This window comes from Symphodus melops (assembly GCF_947650265.1).
Source record: "Symphodus melops genome assembly, chromosome: 3".
Taxonomy (NCBI): Eukaryota; Metazoa; Chordata; class Actinopteri; order Labriformes; family Labridae; genus Symphodus; species Symphodus melops.
This window is the reverse complement of record NC_136693.1, coordinates 7,537,944-7,554,951: the sequence shown is the minus strand read 5'-3', so window position 1 is coordinate 7,554,951 and position 17,008 is coordinate 7,537,944. Positions and strand designations below refer to the sequence as shown.

Sequence of the window (17,008 nt, the reverse complement as noted above, 5' to 3'; positions counted from 1 at the left end):
AGGAGGAAATAGCTCTGGGGAGAAAGTGAGGAGAAATGCTCAATCATTAGGTGAAATTGGAGCGTAATGTGCAGATGAAGTAGCAGCAGAAGGGGAGGATGAAGCCGTTTTAGTCATGGTGATGATAATGAGGGAGCCTGTTGATGCGGGAGCCAAAGTGAGCAGAGCTGAGACCATTTATTGTGAAGCTGAGAGAAAGAGAAGCTGCCGAAACAATTTGAGTCATAGAAGAGAAGGTGCACATTGCTGAAGTGACAAACATGGCATCCTGAATTTGACCTACTTTTGGCCTCTATTCACCCCTGCTGTTCAATCACTTGGCACAGATCAGGCACCTTCGCTTTTATGTGAGTGTTCCAGCAGGGTTCAATTATCGTGGCATGAGGATTGCACTGTTACCAAGAGAGCAGATAAACACGCGTAGTTGGCCTAATTTTTTCCAGCAGGAAGTAGTGGCAGGCAAAAAAGGAAAGGCCCAGCTGCTGCTGATTATTGAGACAAACAGGTCCGACCTTTGGACCGAAAACCTTTCCCTTCTTGCAAAAGGTTATACCTCTTTGTCTGCACGCAATGAACTAGTTTTCAAATGCAGACAAAAGAAAATTACTGGCGCATGCAGGCAAACATTTATCTGTAGCATTTAAATAAATGTTATCTTTACATCCAGTGGTTTGCACTGAAGAAAATCCAGAACACAAGAGCTGGTTTCATAGACGATCAAAAACACTAATGTGAGTCAGATAAATAAGATTGATTTCTGGGCTTTTATTGTAGAGAAGATAGTGGATGTAGTCAGAAATCAGGGCGAGGGCGAGGGCGAGGGCGAGAGAGAGAGAGAGAGAGAGAGAGAGAGAGAGAGAGAGGAAACGAGCCACAGGTCACATTCAAAGCTGGAGCTACCCATTTGGAGAACCACAGCCTCTGTGCCACTGGTAACCCAACTTAAGATTTTCTTAAATCTTGTTTCAATTATTTCCATTTCATATTACTTAATGCTTTGATAAATGTACTACATGCAATTCATTAGGCAATCTTATGAAGCAATTTTAAGAATGTGACAGAATAAGCTGTCCACCAGTTTCGCTAAAATGGGTCATCACGTGCAACTTTTGTGCTACTTTACTTTAAACTCAATAAAAGATTGAGAATTTATTGGTTGTGGTTGACCTACATTTTATTTTATACTCAACTACATCTAGCTTTTTACACTTGTCACGTTTTAAATACACCGTACTTTTACCGTTTTAGTGTAGTATTTTTACAGCTTTGAATTACTGCTCTTGTCTTTTATGACCTGTGTAGCTAAACCTTTATCTGCTGACAATGGGCGACATGTTTAGGTCAAGGAATAGGTCAACTTCACAACAAAATATCACACTCATGGGTTTTAACAAATGTTTAACATCACAGGAACCTCAGAGACTATATACTTTAAGATCAATAAGACCAGATCCTCCCCCTAAAAAACAACTCCCTCTTTCTTGTGGTTCAAGTATGACACTGTATTATTTTGTGTGACTGACTGTCAGGGTGACTTTCACCACAACCTGCAGGAACCCATTATTTCCACACGAGCTGATGTCATCTCATCTTGCTTTCACTCCATTATGAAAGTGTTAGAGAAGTTTGGAAATGTGTTCGGTAAGAGTAAGGCTGCCCATGATGGGAAACGTGGTGGCGTAATCTCTCCAACTGTGCTTTACTATTACAGAACAGGCTGAATGTTATAGCATTAAATATGAAGATGTGCAACGTCTTGACTGAAACCTGCCGTTTTCTGCAGTGTTTGTGTTCCTATAAGCAGGAGGGACTTTATGTACCCAGTTATCTGCTCTGATTTATGGTGGTGGTGCGAGTCCGAGCTACATTTAGCTGATGATTCAAAGCTTGTGTCCCAGCTCTCCCAGTGTAATTTAGTCTGCCTCTTAAAAAATTAAAAGTGGCAGAGCTGTAGTCAGCACTTCTCCTCCGCCGCCAACAACTATGTGAGCTGTGCAGTTACACACAACGTTCATTACTAAGTCAACACTAAGATGAAGCGTAAAAAGAAGAAGGACAGATGAAAGCCAAATTCTTTGCCAGTAATTTTATTTGGAGATATTTTGTAGAACAGGGGAACCAATGATTACAAAAAGAAGTCCATAAGTGTTCTACATGCTACACTGTAACCTAATTCATCATGCTTGCCTGGAAAAAGTACATAGAAATTTAACAAAAAACGTACAATTAAAACTGACGTACATTATACTCACCATTAACTTGACTTTAAATGTACCTTTCTCCTGTCTCCATGCACGCATTTTTTACATTACATTTAGATAAAAAAAAATTAAGACTTGTAGGTGCTTCTTTAAACAATAGAGCAGTTGTTCCACTACAGACAGAATGCACCTATAAATAAAAAAAGAAAAGAAAAATGATATCCTTCTGGACAATATTGGTGGAAAACAGAAAGCCTCAACTCCTGACAGAACAAAACAGATGAATTTGCATCCTACCGCTGAACAAAGGAACACTTGCACGTCCACATAGTGCCGAAATGAAACTTGAAGTCTGTCCAACTCCTCAATAATCACATTGAAATAACACATTTCTGATAAAATAAATATCGCACATCTGCTAGAAATAAATAATGATTACTGAAACACCTCACTATGTTAAATGCTAAAGTGAGACAGATTTCATCTATGTGACCACTTCATTTCATGGTATGAGGATGGTCATGTGTGTAAAGCACTAGTGCGGCTTCGAGTGTCTCTCGCGGCTGTTACCTTGAGGTAGATAACACATTTACATAAACGCCTACGATAATGGTTGCTGCTGGCATCATGTGTCAGATTTACAGTATGTAAGGGTTGTTAAGGAAGCTTTCTTCAGGGAAAAAAAAAAACATGAACAATTGTCTTTTCTTAAAAATAAAATAAAAAATAAAAATCCCAACCCCCCCTTTTTTTTCCTTGGATCCCATCCCACCAGGAAAGGTTGATTGAAAGCACTTTAAAATGCCTACAGCAACGTCTGCTTCTACCATCCTTCCTTATATATCACAGCCAAACCCCATCTCTTCTATCAGAACCCTTCTCTTTACCTCCAGGTAAATCTCTCCTTCTCTGTTGGTCTACAGTACTTGAAGCGAGCGAGTGACATGCCAGGTTAGCAATGAGGTCGTAGACATTAACCCATGAAGGCCTGGTGATCAAGGCTCAGAGTGATGACCAAAACTCTTTAAATATAATAAACCACCCCTCTCAACTCTTTAAAAAAAAAAAAAAAGAAAGAAAAAAAATTAAAAGTAACTTTATAAAAAAGGTATGAAATGATTCAAGTACAATAATATACCATGTCATTTAAGAAAAACATAAAAACAAAACTAGCTAGTTTTTGCACTGTACGGGAGGATATATATTTCTTTAATTAAGATGTTTGAAGATGCTGCTGTATGTTTTATGGGCGATTTGTGGGGAACATTTGACAGCGCAGGCGGCGAGTGACGTCTGGATGGATTTTAGAGGCAAGTCGTCGGCGCTGTCAAAGCCGGGCAGGGCGAGAGAGTCCAGCTGCATGTTAAGCACAATCTCTGTGTTCCTGCAGAGGAAGCTCTCGTCTTCCGAGGGTTCTGTCTCCGTAGCGGCGACAGTCTCTGTAACCACCTCCTCCTTCCGGCTGAACAGGCGGTCCAGGTAGCTGGTGTAAGTGCTCTCCTTCTGGAAGGGGTCCTCTTTACGAATGTCCCAGCATGCTTCGTCGATCAAACAGCCACTCTCGCTGATTCTCTCCCCGGAGCCGAAGTTCTCCCAGGGCTGAGAGGGCCGGACGGCGTCTCCTACGACCACCCCTTGTCCTGCTCCGCCTAACTGGGCAAGGTTCACCAGGCACTTCTCCTCCTTCTCTTGACTTATGGACTTGGACATGGAGCCGGAGCGGGGGGCTTCGAGCTGAGAAACGGAGGAGTTGAGCTCATTCAGGAGGCCCACCTCGTTGAGCAGGGTCGCCTCCTGGCAGGGCTCGGGCTGCAGGCTCAGCTTGATGGTGCTGGCGATGAAGGAGTCAAAGTCAAAGCCCTGGTTCTGCTGGCCCTGAGGCTTCTCTGTCTGATGTTTCTCCTGCTCTCTGTCCTTCTCCGCCGGGCTCTGGGTCTTCTCGGCCTCCTGCAGTGCTATCTGGGCCTTCACCAGCCCGTTCTTCTCACACTTGCTCTTGGCTTTGCGGTCTGCTTTCTCCTTGCTCTGCTGCTCCTTCCAGTTGGAGAGGTCGATGATGAGCTTGGGCTCGTAGTAGTGGTTGACTTCGCTGTCCCGCCAGATGAGGTTGTCCAGGTAGGAGGGCGACACGGCCTTGTAGTTGCAGGTGTGGCTGCACTGCAGGTCACAGTATTTGTTCTCGTGGTGGTCGTCATCGTCGTCGTCCTGCCACGAGCGCTCCAGTGGGAACATGGTGGAGTAGTCGTAGGACGGCTCATCCAGGAACTTCTCCCGATCTCCATCAGCATATTTACGAGGATCCACCTGGAAACAGAACACGGCAACCACTGAGTCTTTGTTATGTCATGAAAAGCAAATCTTCAGTTAGTCTGTTATTTTGTAAAACGAGTAAATAGTCTTCAGCCTTGAATACTACATCTTTAGCAACTTTTCATTTTAAAGCAAGCTTTGCTGAAGCAGTGCACAAACACTTGTTCTGTGCTTCTTCACATTCTGCAAACGTTTTAACAACTTGTAAGCATTCCTCTTAAAATAGTCATTCTGTAAAGGAAATGGAAAGTCTTAAAGAAGAAACAGATTGACAGGTGAATGGAGATGTTCAAAAACGTACCTGAACCTCCTCCTCATCAGTCACATCAGAGAGAGCCCTTGGGTCAACCTGTACTTCGTCTGGGTCGTGGGTGCTGTGCAAATGCCAGTCAGCCTCTGACAGCTGGCTTTCATGATACCTAGAGAGAACGACAGAGAAACTGAAGCGCGTGCACACACAGAAGCAGGAAACGTACAAAAAGTCCAGTACAGGTTCAAACTAAACAAACAAAGCATTAACATGTTCCTTGTCTTGTTGTGTAATATGCATATCCATTTATGACTACTGTCAAAGAAAAGCAAACCAATCGTCACTGAAACATCAGTAACAAGAGGAAATGAGTGAAACAAGAAAAATATAATGATGTATAAATATATCATCAAAAGACTGGAGGTGTTTGAGAGGGGAAGAGTAAAGCAGTATACCTGTCCCAGGTGTGGCTGTGGCTCTGGTCCATGAGCAGGATATCATCTACTTCATCCTCAATGTGGAAGGGGTGCAGAGAGATTGGCTCATCCAGGGGGAATGAGTAGTCAGCCATATAGGGGTGGGCCAGGGCCTCCTCTGCAGTCAGACGATCCATGGGGTTAAAAGTCAGGATCTTCTCCAGGAAATCCAAGGCTGCAGAGACAAATACCCAATCACTTTATCAGATAGGAAACATGTGACTGAAAGAAAATGACCCTCAGGATGGGTCTTTGATCACAGTCCTTCGATAACTTCTACATGAATAAACAAGTGGTACTCACCTTGGGGACTGACGTCTGGCAGCAACTTGGCCAGTGGTGTGTGAGGCGTGGACATGTCGTTGCGGATGAAGACAGGGATGACACTGTGGAGCTCCTGGCAGTCTTCTTCTCGCAGCACGGGAATGGACTCCAGTATCAGCTGCATCTGCTCCAGTTCATGAGCTCCTGGCAGGAGGAAGAGGACAAATGTCAGGCGCTTCTCTTAGAAGAGTTACACAACATTCGGCATGACTGGGTTAGTTTGTTTTAAATGAGGCTGAGCACAGTTGATCATAAGAACTGGGATGTTATTTGCCCTGCTGTCAGCTCAAGGAAGTTTCAACAAACAAGTAGAGTGAGTGAAACCCCTTCTCACACAGACGTGAGAGGAGAGCAATGAGAGCAAACAGACCCAGAACCTGTCTGTTCTGAACAAACACATGAGCACACACCTCATCGGATCACTTCACAACAGTGACTCAGTCTGCTTCAAAGATTACTCTCAATTCATTTACATAGCAGTTGAAGCAGTGAGTCAGACAAAAAAGAAAAGAAAAAGGTCAACATTTACCAGCAAAGAGGGTTTTCCCTGTGAGCATTTCGGCGAAGATGCAGCCAGCAGCCCACATGTCGATGGCTTTGGTGTAGTTGTTGGGAGAGAGCAGCAGGCGTGGAGACCTGTACCATTTTGTGACGAGACCTTCGGAGAGGTGGCCCTGTGGCAGAAGAGAGGAGGAACATTTAATGGGATGATGGAAAAACTCCAAAAGAAAGAGAGTGCAGTAAAGAGACTAAGAAGCATAATATTACAGAAACTATTTAAGAGCCGTTGAGTCCTCATGTTTGGTCGGTTCCCAGTTAAGAGGTTCTAAAAATCTGCTTTTCTCTCAGATGTGGAGAAAAATGTTAATACTTTTTTTCCATGTGCCCTGATGCTGTTCAACACAAGTCTAATGGTCACACCTTGCCTGCTGGTCCATGCTAAACCCTATGACCCCCCCCCACCACGTGCCTTCTCCTTGACGGCCCTGCAATGTGCCGGTTACGCACGCAGCCCAGCGAGGAGACAAAGACCCCAGAGAGAAAAGAGAGATGAAAGGGGGGGAGGTGGGACACGTGCAGGCCCTGTCAGCAGTCTGAGAGAGAGCAGGATAATCCCCCGCTGCCACACACTCGCACATCAATGACACACTAGTGACACCAATCTGCACTCTGCTCTCACACAGTGCCAGACTACTATCAGGACCAGGAGGACACTGACCTGTGTGGTTCACTGGGGGCGGGCGAGATGGTAAAATGACACCCCTGCTGCCCTTTCTTTCCCTCACATTTAGTGGAAGTAGGTTGGTGGTGAATCCACTAAGCTGGGCTCCTCTTTCCACCTTTAGTAAGCCATGTATGTCATTGTCACCTCGCCCTGCATGCCCTTTGTTTTGATGGGCCTGTAAATAGCACACCATGTTGACTGTAGATATGACAACAATCTTTAGCTACAAGGTTTGTCTGATTGTAGTGGTGGCTTGTAAGGAGGTCGGAGGAATAACAAGGTTGTAACTCACATGCAGGTCATCTCGCCTAGTGACTATAACGTGCAAGCCCGTCCAGCACCCACTCAAACACACATCCGATCTAAGCTAAGTGACGGTGGTTACCATGAGGACATGCTATGCAACCATCCAAGCAGAACATTGCAGCTGATATGCAGATTATGTTGGCTGGAGTGTAAGGTCACTGAGAAAGGACAATAGTGCATGTGATGGACTGAATTAAAAAGAAGCAGATTCAAGTTTTACATTCCAGCTGAACAGGATTCATCTGAAGCCAACAGCTGGAGTGTAACTTCAAACTGTTCATCATCAAGTGCAGCAACACAGATACTGAGCCATCTCAGTATCTGTGGCAACAGCAGGTGAAGAACTCATCGCCTGATCGAAATCGGACGAGCGGGACATTTAATGACTCACAAAGACTCGCTCAGCGCGTCAGCCGTCCTTTAGTTCATTCAGCAGCTCTGACCACCAGATGTGATTAAAAAGGTGGATGGTGGGGTTTTTCTTCTTCACAGAAGATGTTGACTGATGACTAAATGGGAGATTTCTACGCTGGCACTGAAAGTATTTCAGTCTCAACCCACCCACACGTGAATCCTTTCACAAGCAAAGCATTGAGCTGTAAATAGACTATGTGGAGCTTCACTGCAGTCTGACACGTTGGACATGCATACCCCATTAAGGCTGAACTATGTATACTATACTGTCTGTGGCTGAACACCATCAGTCATGTTACTTTTGATTTATGACATGTATGATGGCCGAGCTGCAACGATTAATTGATAGAAATAAATTTGAGTAAACAAAGATAATCTGCTTTAGGTCCGTTCAGAAATCGATGATCACGACTTTTCGACTGTTGGTTTGACAAAAGAAAGGATCTGAAGATGAGTAATGAATACAAATACAACGTGTTGGGAGCAACAAGAGGATCTTCTTAGGTTTAGGGAGTAACTGAAACTGCCTTTTGGATACTCATTCAACTTACAGACAACTCCCATCTGTTATTTTTATGAGATCATGAGAAGTCTGGAGCCAGACAAGCTTGTCGCTGGAAAAAATAATTAGGTCAAATGCGTGTGCTTTATGTGTTGTGCAGGCTGCTTGTGTGGGTGAAAGGACCTCTATGAACCCGATGAGCCTTACTTCAAACATTCCTTTAAACCAGGAATGTTTAATGGATTAATGGCTGTAAAGAGTTTAAGCATTCCAAAATGGGTTTTTTTTTGTCATTCCTACGAGAGGAAGAAGCTGTAAGTAGAAAAGTGAGGTGAAAATGGCTCGACGTGTTCATTTGCCTCAAAGCAGAAGTATTAAAATGTGAAGAGGCTCAAACGGTTTTCTTTCACTTTTATACAGAATGTTCGGTTGATTTTCATTTGGTCATCCTTGTTATTCTGGAAACAGCAGCAGCACCCAGCTGGCATTGTTTAGCTCTCACCAGTGTGAAATAAGGACAGTCCTGTTTAAAAGAGCGAGCGTCTTGAAATGTTATCAGTTCAAACTGTTTGTATTTCATGTTTTAAGTAACTATAGTACTGCTATAATGGTTCCAATAAAACTAACAGAGAAAAATGGGTTCATTTTGTAGTTTATTAATGATTAAATCGATAATTAATCGTTATGGTGTTCAACTATCGCTTAAGGAAATGTGCCTCCCTTTTTAAAACCTTTCACACCAAATAAGACTATGTTGAGTCACAGACGAGAGCAGGACCAGACATTTGACAACTTCCTGTGTTGACATGGGGAAACTAAGACTTATATTACAATGCAAAAAGGCCATATGTTTTTTTTTTAAATATTTTCCGTTATGTTGAACCTCTCGTCAAAAAATAAAAACATGTGTTGGCACAGTGAGCAGATGGCAAACATTTAAAGTGTTACAGAATGCTGACATAGTGCATAATCCCATTTTGAGTTGAAAAACAGAACACAACACATGATAAAAAAACTAATGGGTGAGTATTAGATGAAAAAAATGTGCTGTAGGCCAGACTTGAAATGAACACGGAGTTCAGATCAGATTCAAAGTGGCTCCTACTGTAAGACAAAGAGCTGCCTGGGAAAAGGAGGAGGGTTGGGTGGGAGAAGTTAGTAGAGTGCACGTGAATTCTTGTCATTCTTGATTCTGCGCCGCCATGAGGGTTGGCTTTGCAGTTCACACGGAAAGAAACGACTGGTTTTCTCACAACAATAGAAAGACGGCACAGAAACACGGATGCTCCAGCAGACTTAAAGGAAAAGCTGTGTGGGATTCATTAAAACCTGAAATCATATCATGAGGTTTTTAAGAACCAGAGTGACACAAAACAGTAGGAATGCAGGAGGATAAAAGATGGGTCAAAACCTTTCACTTCACCACTGATGCATAAATCTAAAAACATCACTCCTGAATCGACGCCAGAGACCGAGATCCACTGGCAGAAGGGGCTTCTTTATTTAGAAACGATGCTATTCAAATAACATGCACTCAGCCACCCAGCTGCTCCAGCTCACCCAGTCTGCTTCAAGTAGAGGGTGGTTGTGAAAGCAGATTTGCCCCAGTGATTCTGCCCCCGATGTCTAACCACCAATGAAACCAACTGTTTTTCTACACCTCCACACTCCACTGGGCACCTCCGTGTCCTGTGAGGGAGACTGGTTCATTCTCACACAGGCCTCATTTGATACATGACACCCCACTGCGCACAATATCAGGGAACTATGGCTGGCGTCATGTTAAAGTGGCTAGGCGAGGTATCAGAGTCCTCCCTGACCCAACTAAACCCCCCGTTGTTATCAAAGCAGAGACAGAAACAGCAGCAGTTTGAAAAGGAGAGCAGGGTCAAAAGCCTTTTAAAGTCAGTGCGCCGACAGCGTTTGTGCTTATAACAAAAACTCAGGACTACAGCAGACAAAAGTCAAACACAAGAGCTGACCCCAAACAAGCAGCTTTTAATACCCCCAAGCCTGCATGTTTCCCATGAGGGAAAAAAACTGCTTCTATAAAACCAGGGGGGAAAAAAATCCACATGGAAAACCCTGCTGTAGGGCAAGTGACTGAACTGTCTGTAAAACGCTCACTTATTCCCAGCAAACATGACGCCTCGTCTTCTGCTTCCTGAAAAACAACTATTGTCTCAACCGCAGATGTGACTCATATGAGAGCGTAGAAGTCTTAGCAAAAAATATGACTACACTACAGACTGGTAGTAGTAGTAAAAGGAGTGGTTGCAAGCAGAAACAAGTGTGTGCAGGTCTGTCTCAGAGTCACGCATGATGTGCCTGGTCCACCTGGATGTGCGAGGGACATGAATGAGGCCGTGTTAGCCAGAGGAGTCCGATCACGTGAGCCCTCCTCAGACTGTCCGATGACTAATCTGAGACACGTGTAAGCATCTGACTGCCTCGGTGCGCTAAGAAGATGCAGCAGCTACAGTGAGGGAGGGAGGGAAAGCTCCCAAACAAGATTGCCTCACATCACCATATGGCCTTGGACTGGAATTTCCTCATCCATTTATAAGGTGACAGAAAGACAAGGGCAGAACAGGCCATCCACCTGGCTACAATTCCCCAAGCTAAACCATAGACTGTTCCTGTACTAAAGATGATGAAAGCCTTTACAGCTGCTGTAACACAGCTTCAACAACAAAACACAGGTTTATAGGGAGCATTAAAGTGTGTACATTGAACATTTGCTGTGTTGACATCTGGCTTTTAATGGCCAAGTTTACATGTTGCTGGCAAAAACAGTAACACATGAGCCGAGCTCACATTTGCACTCTTATCAGGAGGACAGCCTCTGATCTGCATGTTCATCTCACTGTGGGAGTTTATCACGGGCGGAATGGAGGAGGTTCTCCTGAGACAAGAGTGGTCATAAAAACAACAATGTTGAAGTGGCGGCCGAAGCTACAGAGTCTGAAAAACGCCACTGTTTAGAGAACATTTACCTTTGTATCAATGCTACGTGTAGAGCGGAGAACAGCATAGTGGTGAACAGAAACCACAATGCAGCAGTTTAATTCCATGCACAAAAATCAAACAGCTCCGTACAAGTTTTAATGCAGCATGTGTATAATTGAGCTGCTGCAGCTTCGAGATCCAACATCATCGTAAAGGCTGAAAAAAGCTCACGGATCAACTACGTCCTACATCAACATGCTTGCCATGTTTCCCCACCTGGAAGCATGGATTTAATTCATCTTTTTATACGTGATTTCACCTCTCGCGGTGTACACCTCAAAGTGGAAAACAAACAGTTCCCAGGGTCTTGCTTTCTGCAGCTTCAATTCTCCTGACAGGGGAAACCGAGGCGTTACCTAAAGGAACCACATCCCGTCTTGTTGACTTCCTGCTGTGAAACTGTGCCAACCCATGGGAGCAGCACATTACTGAGAAATCACCTAAACATCACAGCGACAGAAAGCTTATCTATATGCACAAAGAGTGCAAAATAATCACCAAGTCCTTTTCTCAGAACTGAACCCATTTCAAACTCAACAAAAATCAATACACCTTTTTTTCCCCAGAACTACTCATTTAACTGGAGCCACTACTTTAAATGTGATCCTACCTTGTGGGAGTAGTGTGGGTCCATGATGCGTGCCAGTCCAAAGTCCCCAATCTTCAGCACCAGGTCCTCTGTGTTTACAAAGAGGTTGGCAGGCTTGAGGTCACGGTGCAGCACATTGGCAGAGTGGATATACTTAAGGCCTCTGAGGAGTTGGTACATGAAGAGCCTTGCGTGGCCTTCAGACAGAAGGCCCCTCTCCAACAACTGACACAGGTCAGTCTCCATGTACTCCTGCACAATGTAGACAGAGTTGACCTCTGTCAGAGACACCACATCCTCTGTCAGCCTGCGTCCGTTGGGGCCTAGTGTCTCAAACACCTACAGGAAAAAAAATGTCAGGTTAAAAAACTTTCAACGCTAGACAAATGTATTTCTTTCAACAATGAAAACATCTCTCTTAACTACATTTAAAATCTTTCCTCGAATCTTACCTTGACAATGTTGTCATGGTCGAGGCGCCTGATAATCTTGATTTCCCGTAGGGCGTGTTTCACACTCTGCGGGTCAGTCAAGATGATTTTCTTTACAGCTACTCGTTTGTCACAGTCGGTGTCCACAGCTGAGAACACCAGGCCGTTCCCTCCATAGCCAAGAGGCTTTAAGTCCATGTAACGAGAACCCAGGTCAAAGCCATGGATGTTCATCAGGGACTCAAACTTCTCCGCCATGACGACTACTTTTGCCTTTGATTCACCAGTCTTCTGCTGTAGCTAACGTTCAGTCTCTGGCCTGTTTTTAGTCCAACAGGGTAATCTATTGGACAATTCGTCTACTGCTTCGGAGGCTGAGCTAACTGACCCCTGTATAGATGACTACCCAGTCCCCCCTTTCTAACCGTCACTGTCAAATGTGGGGCACAAATGTACAATCCATCTTTCTTTCCATTTTGAAAAAGGAGAGGAAATGTTCAAGTTTAATTCCTCCACAAATCCTAATTGTTTTACACTACGCTAGTGTTTTCAGACTGCAATGGAATGGACTTGAATGAGGCCAATTAAAAAGCACTGAGATTATTTTTCACTATAAAAGCATGTAGTTGCATCCTTACAGTGCAGATACATTCAGTGTATGACTGGTCCTGAGCAGCTTCGTGTAAAGTGTGCCTTAATGCACTGTTTTTGTTTGAAATATTGATCTACACTGATACTTTCCTGTCGAATAAGCCGGTTATGTAAAACTAAAAATGAGTCTGGCCTTGAAGTCTTCAAAGTAATTATTCACCCTCAATGATCGGGTGGCTCAAGCTCGCCACAGTCGCAATCAAAACTATCCTCCATTTTACTTGGGTATAACCTGAAAGACAAGAGAAAAACAGAACAAGAAAAGTTAGAATTGTAGTGCATACTGTTTATAGATCTTGAGCAGTATGTATGTCCTATCGTGTTGACTATCTATATAAATGCTTAATTTATACTTAATAAATCCTGCCAGGGGTCGGTGCCTTGCTCAAGGGTAACTCAGGAATTGGACTGGCACCTCTCTGGTTACCAGACAATGTCAGGACTTGGTCCGTAAACCAGCGAGCTTCTTCAGGTCCCCACAGGCTTAGCTCCTGCTGCCCTAACACGGTCTACACTTAAATAACCAACCCTTCAAGAAACATTCAGTCACACCTTTGCCCTCGTTCTGATAAAAACACGAGGGGAGGTTTCATAAAAGTAACAAACAACAATCGTGTTCTTCGTCGGCTTTAGCGTAAACGTGATGTCTAATGGAAACCAAACCTTCCCCCCCGCCCGTTTTCATCGCCTGCTAGTCCGGTTTTCTGGGTATCGGTATAATAGAGGTGTAACCAAAGGTACTTTTACATTAGTATGAGTGCACTCGCATAACATATGTCTTAACGATGTAACAACATGTATCTATTAATTTGTTAATAGCGCCTATTTTTGGCCTTCACCCGGTCTGACTGGCTGCTGGCTGAATAAGCTAAGAATGGTAGCATAGCGACAGACAGACTTCCGTCGACTTGGATCTTATTTTTAAAATGCCATGGCCATCATTTGACATACATATCGTCTGCGTTAAATATTACAAAACACTGACCACTGTCCAGTGCCGAGTTTATAAATGTCCCCCAAAACGTGGAGGTGAAACCCGGTGATAGCGGGAACAAAGGGCTCGTTGTTGGCGGAGGCTTCTGACTACGTGGAAACGGCTTGCCTCGCGCTCAGCAGCACAAAGCAGTCTAGGGTTAAACAGCAAAACGCATCTAGTATATACAATAAACAGACATACGGAAAAACAACTGAGACAGAAATCGACATGTGAGAGTTTACTTACAGTCCTTGTTCGTAGCATTAGTCTAGATATGGCTTTTATCAACCCTAGACCAGGTTTGACTGAGCTCCGCTGCCGACCTCTGCGGATCTGTTGCAATCGCCATTGAGGCTGGGCAGAGCTATGAAAGGCAGTGTGACGTCACAATGCTGCCTTCACGGTGTATCGGATATACCCAAACATAGCCGGGATCTCTTTGATTCATACTCCAAGTAAAAGTTGACAAAGAGATGACTATGACATTATAAATCAAAGTCACTGTCATGTTTATCGAGTTCGTTAATGCAGGTTATAGGCTTAAGTTATACACAGAATCATAGATAGACTGGGTTTAATAGTTGATTATATATAAAATACATCACAGTGACAGTGACAAACGTATGCTCAATTATCCTTGAAACAACGCAGCCTATTTAGTCTTTAACATAATTTAAAATAAAACGGGCAAATTAATGGAGGCTTATGTATTTGATGTCAAATTTCAATTGTAGTCGGGATTCATTTTGAACACAAGTATAATAAAATACATTAATTAAAAAAATGCATAATTTTAAATACGAAACTGTTTACATTTATTGTTATTCCGAGCAGCACTTGAAAGCAGCAAAGATTCATTCAAAACATGTGTTTATGGGATCACGTGACAGCGGTAGATTCAAAATCCAACTTCATATTTACTTATAGTTTAACGGACGCAATAATAACAGCACTGTGCACCTGCCAATTTTCCAGTAAACTGCAATGTTACAACCACCTTTATGAGAATACGCAGCACATTTAAACAAAGTTCAGTCGAATAATTACAATCATTGTAAAATCATAACTACATGTAGGTTAAAGAGAGATGGATGAAACTATTAGGTTGCATCAATTTTTTTTTGCTTTTGTGTGTTGTTTTTTTTTCAGCCTGCGATAAGGGAAAAGAGATAAGAACATTCTGTATCGCTCACAGGCCTAAGAAGTTAAGAAAACAGGAAAACATGGCAAGTAAAACCAAACTACCACGTAACATGATATTTTGTTCTCTTACCTGAGTAAAATACCTCTTATATGCTTTATAAAAAATATTGTTAAAATGTCTTCACGGGACTGTTTTCGCATCGATCATCAACAATAGCCTATCGGTTGTTTTTGTTTCCAGTTCCAGGTTTTCAGTTGTTGGATTCCTCCATTTGTTTTTCGTCAGCCTATTTGTTTTTGATAGGAATTAACGTTGTTTTCGGATTATGGCATGCATTAGCCGTGCCAGTGAGAAAATCGCTGTGACAGTAGTCTACATTCTCTGCAGCTTGAGGATTTAGCAAGTCCATCTGGCACTGTGATGCGCATGATGTTTCTCTTTCAGCAGTCCGCCTTCACATGTGATCTCCATGAGGCTCACAATTCCCGAGCAAAACAAAGTCAAAAGATATTATTTTAAAAAAAACCCAACTTGAACATCTCTATGTTCAGAGACCCTGTTCAGACTACGGTTAGTGTCCCAGAGGCTGCAGCGATTGGTCCTCTCTCTGTGTGGATGCTGCTGAGTGCATGGATGGGCGGGCAGCAGCATCACAGCCGCAACAAGGAGTCTACATCCGCAGACAGACCATGTGGGAACGCATGTGCCCAAGAATGCAGATGCTTCTCACAGGCCGGGATGGGCTCTGCGATGGAGAAACAGCAGGGACTGCATGCGGACTGAGCTATATGCGACAGACTCAGAACGAGTTGTAGGGTATTTCAGAGAGGGCAATGAAGATATCTTACTTTAGTTGAGAATGAAGTATTAGGGTTAGGGTTATCTAATATCTATCCCGAATCCTTTTTGTTATGAGATAGATAGATAGATAGATAGATAGATAGATAGATAGATAGATAGATAGATAGATAGATAGATAGATAGATAGATAGATAGATAGATAGATAGATAGATAGATAGATAGGAGTTTAGACAATGCGTTTACTGCTAAGGTTGAAGATTCTTTCTAACCTGCCTCCCGCCAAAGGGTGTATTGCCACCTCTCAGACAAATCATAACACTTTGTATCTAGCTTAAAACTTTTCACCTAGCTCTATCCTCTGTCCTCTCTCTTTAATCACTGCTTACTCTGATCAAAGTATGTTAATATGTGTTAATAATGTTAATAGTTTCATGTTAGTATATAAGGCATTGCTTGCCCCATTAGTCCTCTTTGACCGTGGCTGTGCAAGGGTGCATGCATGAATGGAGGTCAGAAGGTAAAGGAAACCTATCTCACCCTACCTAAGGGTCATATTCAGTTCTTGCTGTTATAGAGGAGAAATGTCTTCTTCTCTTATTTGTATTCCAGTCACAAGTTACAGCAAACAATGTGTCTCCAAAAGGGTCATTACAGTCGGCCTCACTTGTTACATCATGACATGAGATAAATATTTGACATCGAGTCTGAGTCCACCACGTCTGGCTGTGTCATTTAGCTGAGATTACAGAGGCACCACTTAAACTTAATGTAAGTGGCGTATTAACTGTAATGTTGGGGTTAAGTTCAGTACTGTCGCATCAGGGTCTTGTATGTTAAGCATTAGTCCCGATCGTGTGATATATTATGCACACGGTTCATACATCAACTAACTCACTGTATCCCAAGACTTTTGACTTTTTCTTAATTATTTTTGACTTGGTATACCTATAGCTAAATATGCCCCAAATATCTCGGATGGACACTTTTTAATGAAAAAAGAAATCTTTGTTCAACTTACCGAAACTGAATTGCTCCTTTGAAGACAGGCCCAACATGGTTCAAAAGTTAATATTCCATTCAGTAGAAGTTGCACTTTATATCCAAACACTGCATGTCCGACAGGTGTAGAGGTTTCAGTGCATTCCAGTATATAAGTGGATATGTGAATGTATTCTCAGAGAGTTATGCTACTCCATGTGCCTCTGGCTCTGAGGTGGAGCTCCATTGACAGTTAATATAGGCCAGTCCAGAGAGGGGAGGAGACTGCTCTGTGTATGGCTTGGCCTTTTAGTGTGTCAGACCTACCAACACCACCACCTCTCTGTCTCTCTCTCTCTCTTTCACTGCTACTTTATTACTCTTCTCTGATTTTTTCCCCCTCATTTTTAAATCTGCTCT

At 43.1% G+C, this 17,008-nt stretch overlaps 1 protein-coding gene across 3 annotated transcripts; it reads right to left on the bottom strand.

Moving 5' to 3' along the window:
- Positions 1-2,071: 2,071 nt before the first annotated feature.
- Positions 2,072-16,805, bottom strand: mapk6 (mitogen-activated protein kinase 6). Of its 3 annotated transcripts, none has more exons than XM_079339342.1 (8): positions 16,629-16,805; positions 12,059-12,920; positions 11,628-11,945; positions 6,091-6,235; positions 5,541-5,705; positions 5,217-5,412; positions 4,813-4,930; positions 2,072-4,505 (listed from the first exon to the last, which is right to left on the bottom strand). In XM_079339342.1, exons 2-8 carry the CDS (start codon positions 12,293-12,295, stop codon positions 3,411-3,413), a joined length of 2,274 nt encoding a protein of 757 aa, XP_079195468.1. In that variant the 5' UTR covers positions 12,296-12,920; positions 16,629-16,805; the 3' UTR covers positions 2,072-3,410. The 3 variants fall into 3 exon arrangements, with proteins under 3 accessions (XP_079195468.1, XP_079195469.1, XP_079195467.1); XM_079339343.1 differs by lacking the exon at positions 16,629-16,805 and adding an exon at positions 14,938-15,398; XM_079339341.1 differs by lacking the exon at positions 16,629-16,805 and adding an exon at positions 13,911-14,045.
- Between the last annotated feature and the right edge of the window lie 203 nt (positions 16,806-17,008).

What these genes read in the sequence shown, in the direction of transcription:
- mapk6 (XM_079339342.1), bottom strand. Translation starts at nt 12,295, where the DNA reads ATGGCGGAGAAGTTTGAGTCCCTGATGAACATCCATGGCTTTGACCTG. An exon ending in GCCAGACGTCAGTCCCCAAG is followed by an intron (nt 5,413 to 5,540) that starts GTGAGTACCACT and finishes TTGTCTCTGCAG; the next exon opens with CCTTGGATTTCCTGGAGAAG. An exon ending in CTGATGAGGAGGAGGTTCAG is followed by an intron (nt 4,506 to 4,812) that starts GTACGTTTTTGA and finishes TTCTGTTTCCAG; the next exon opens with GTGGATCCTCGTAAATATGC.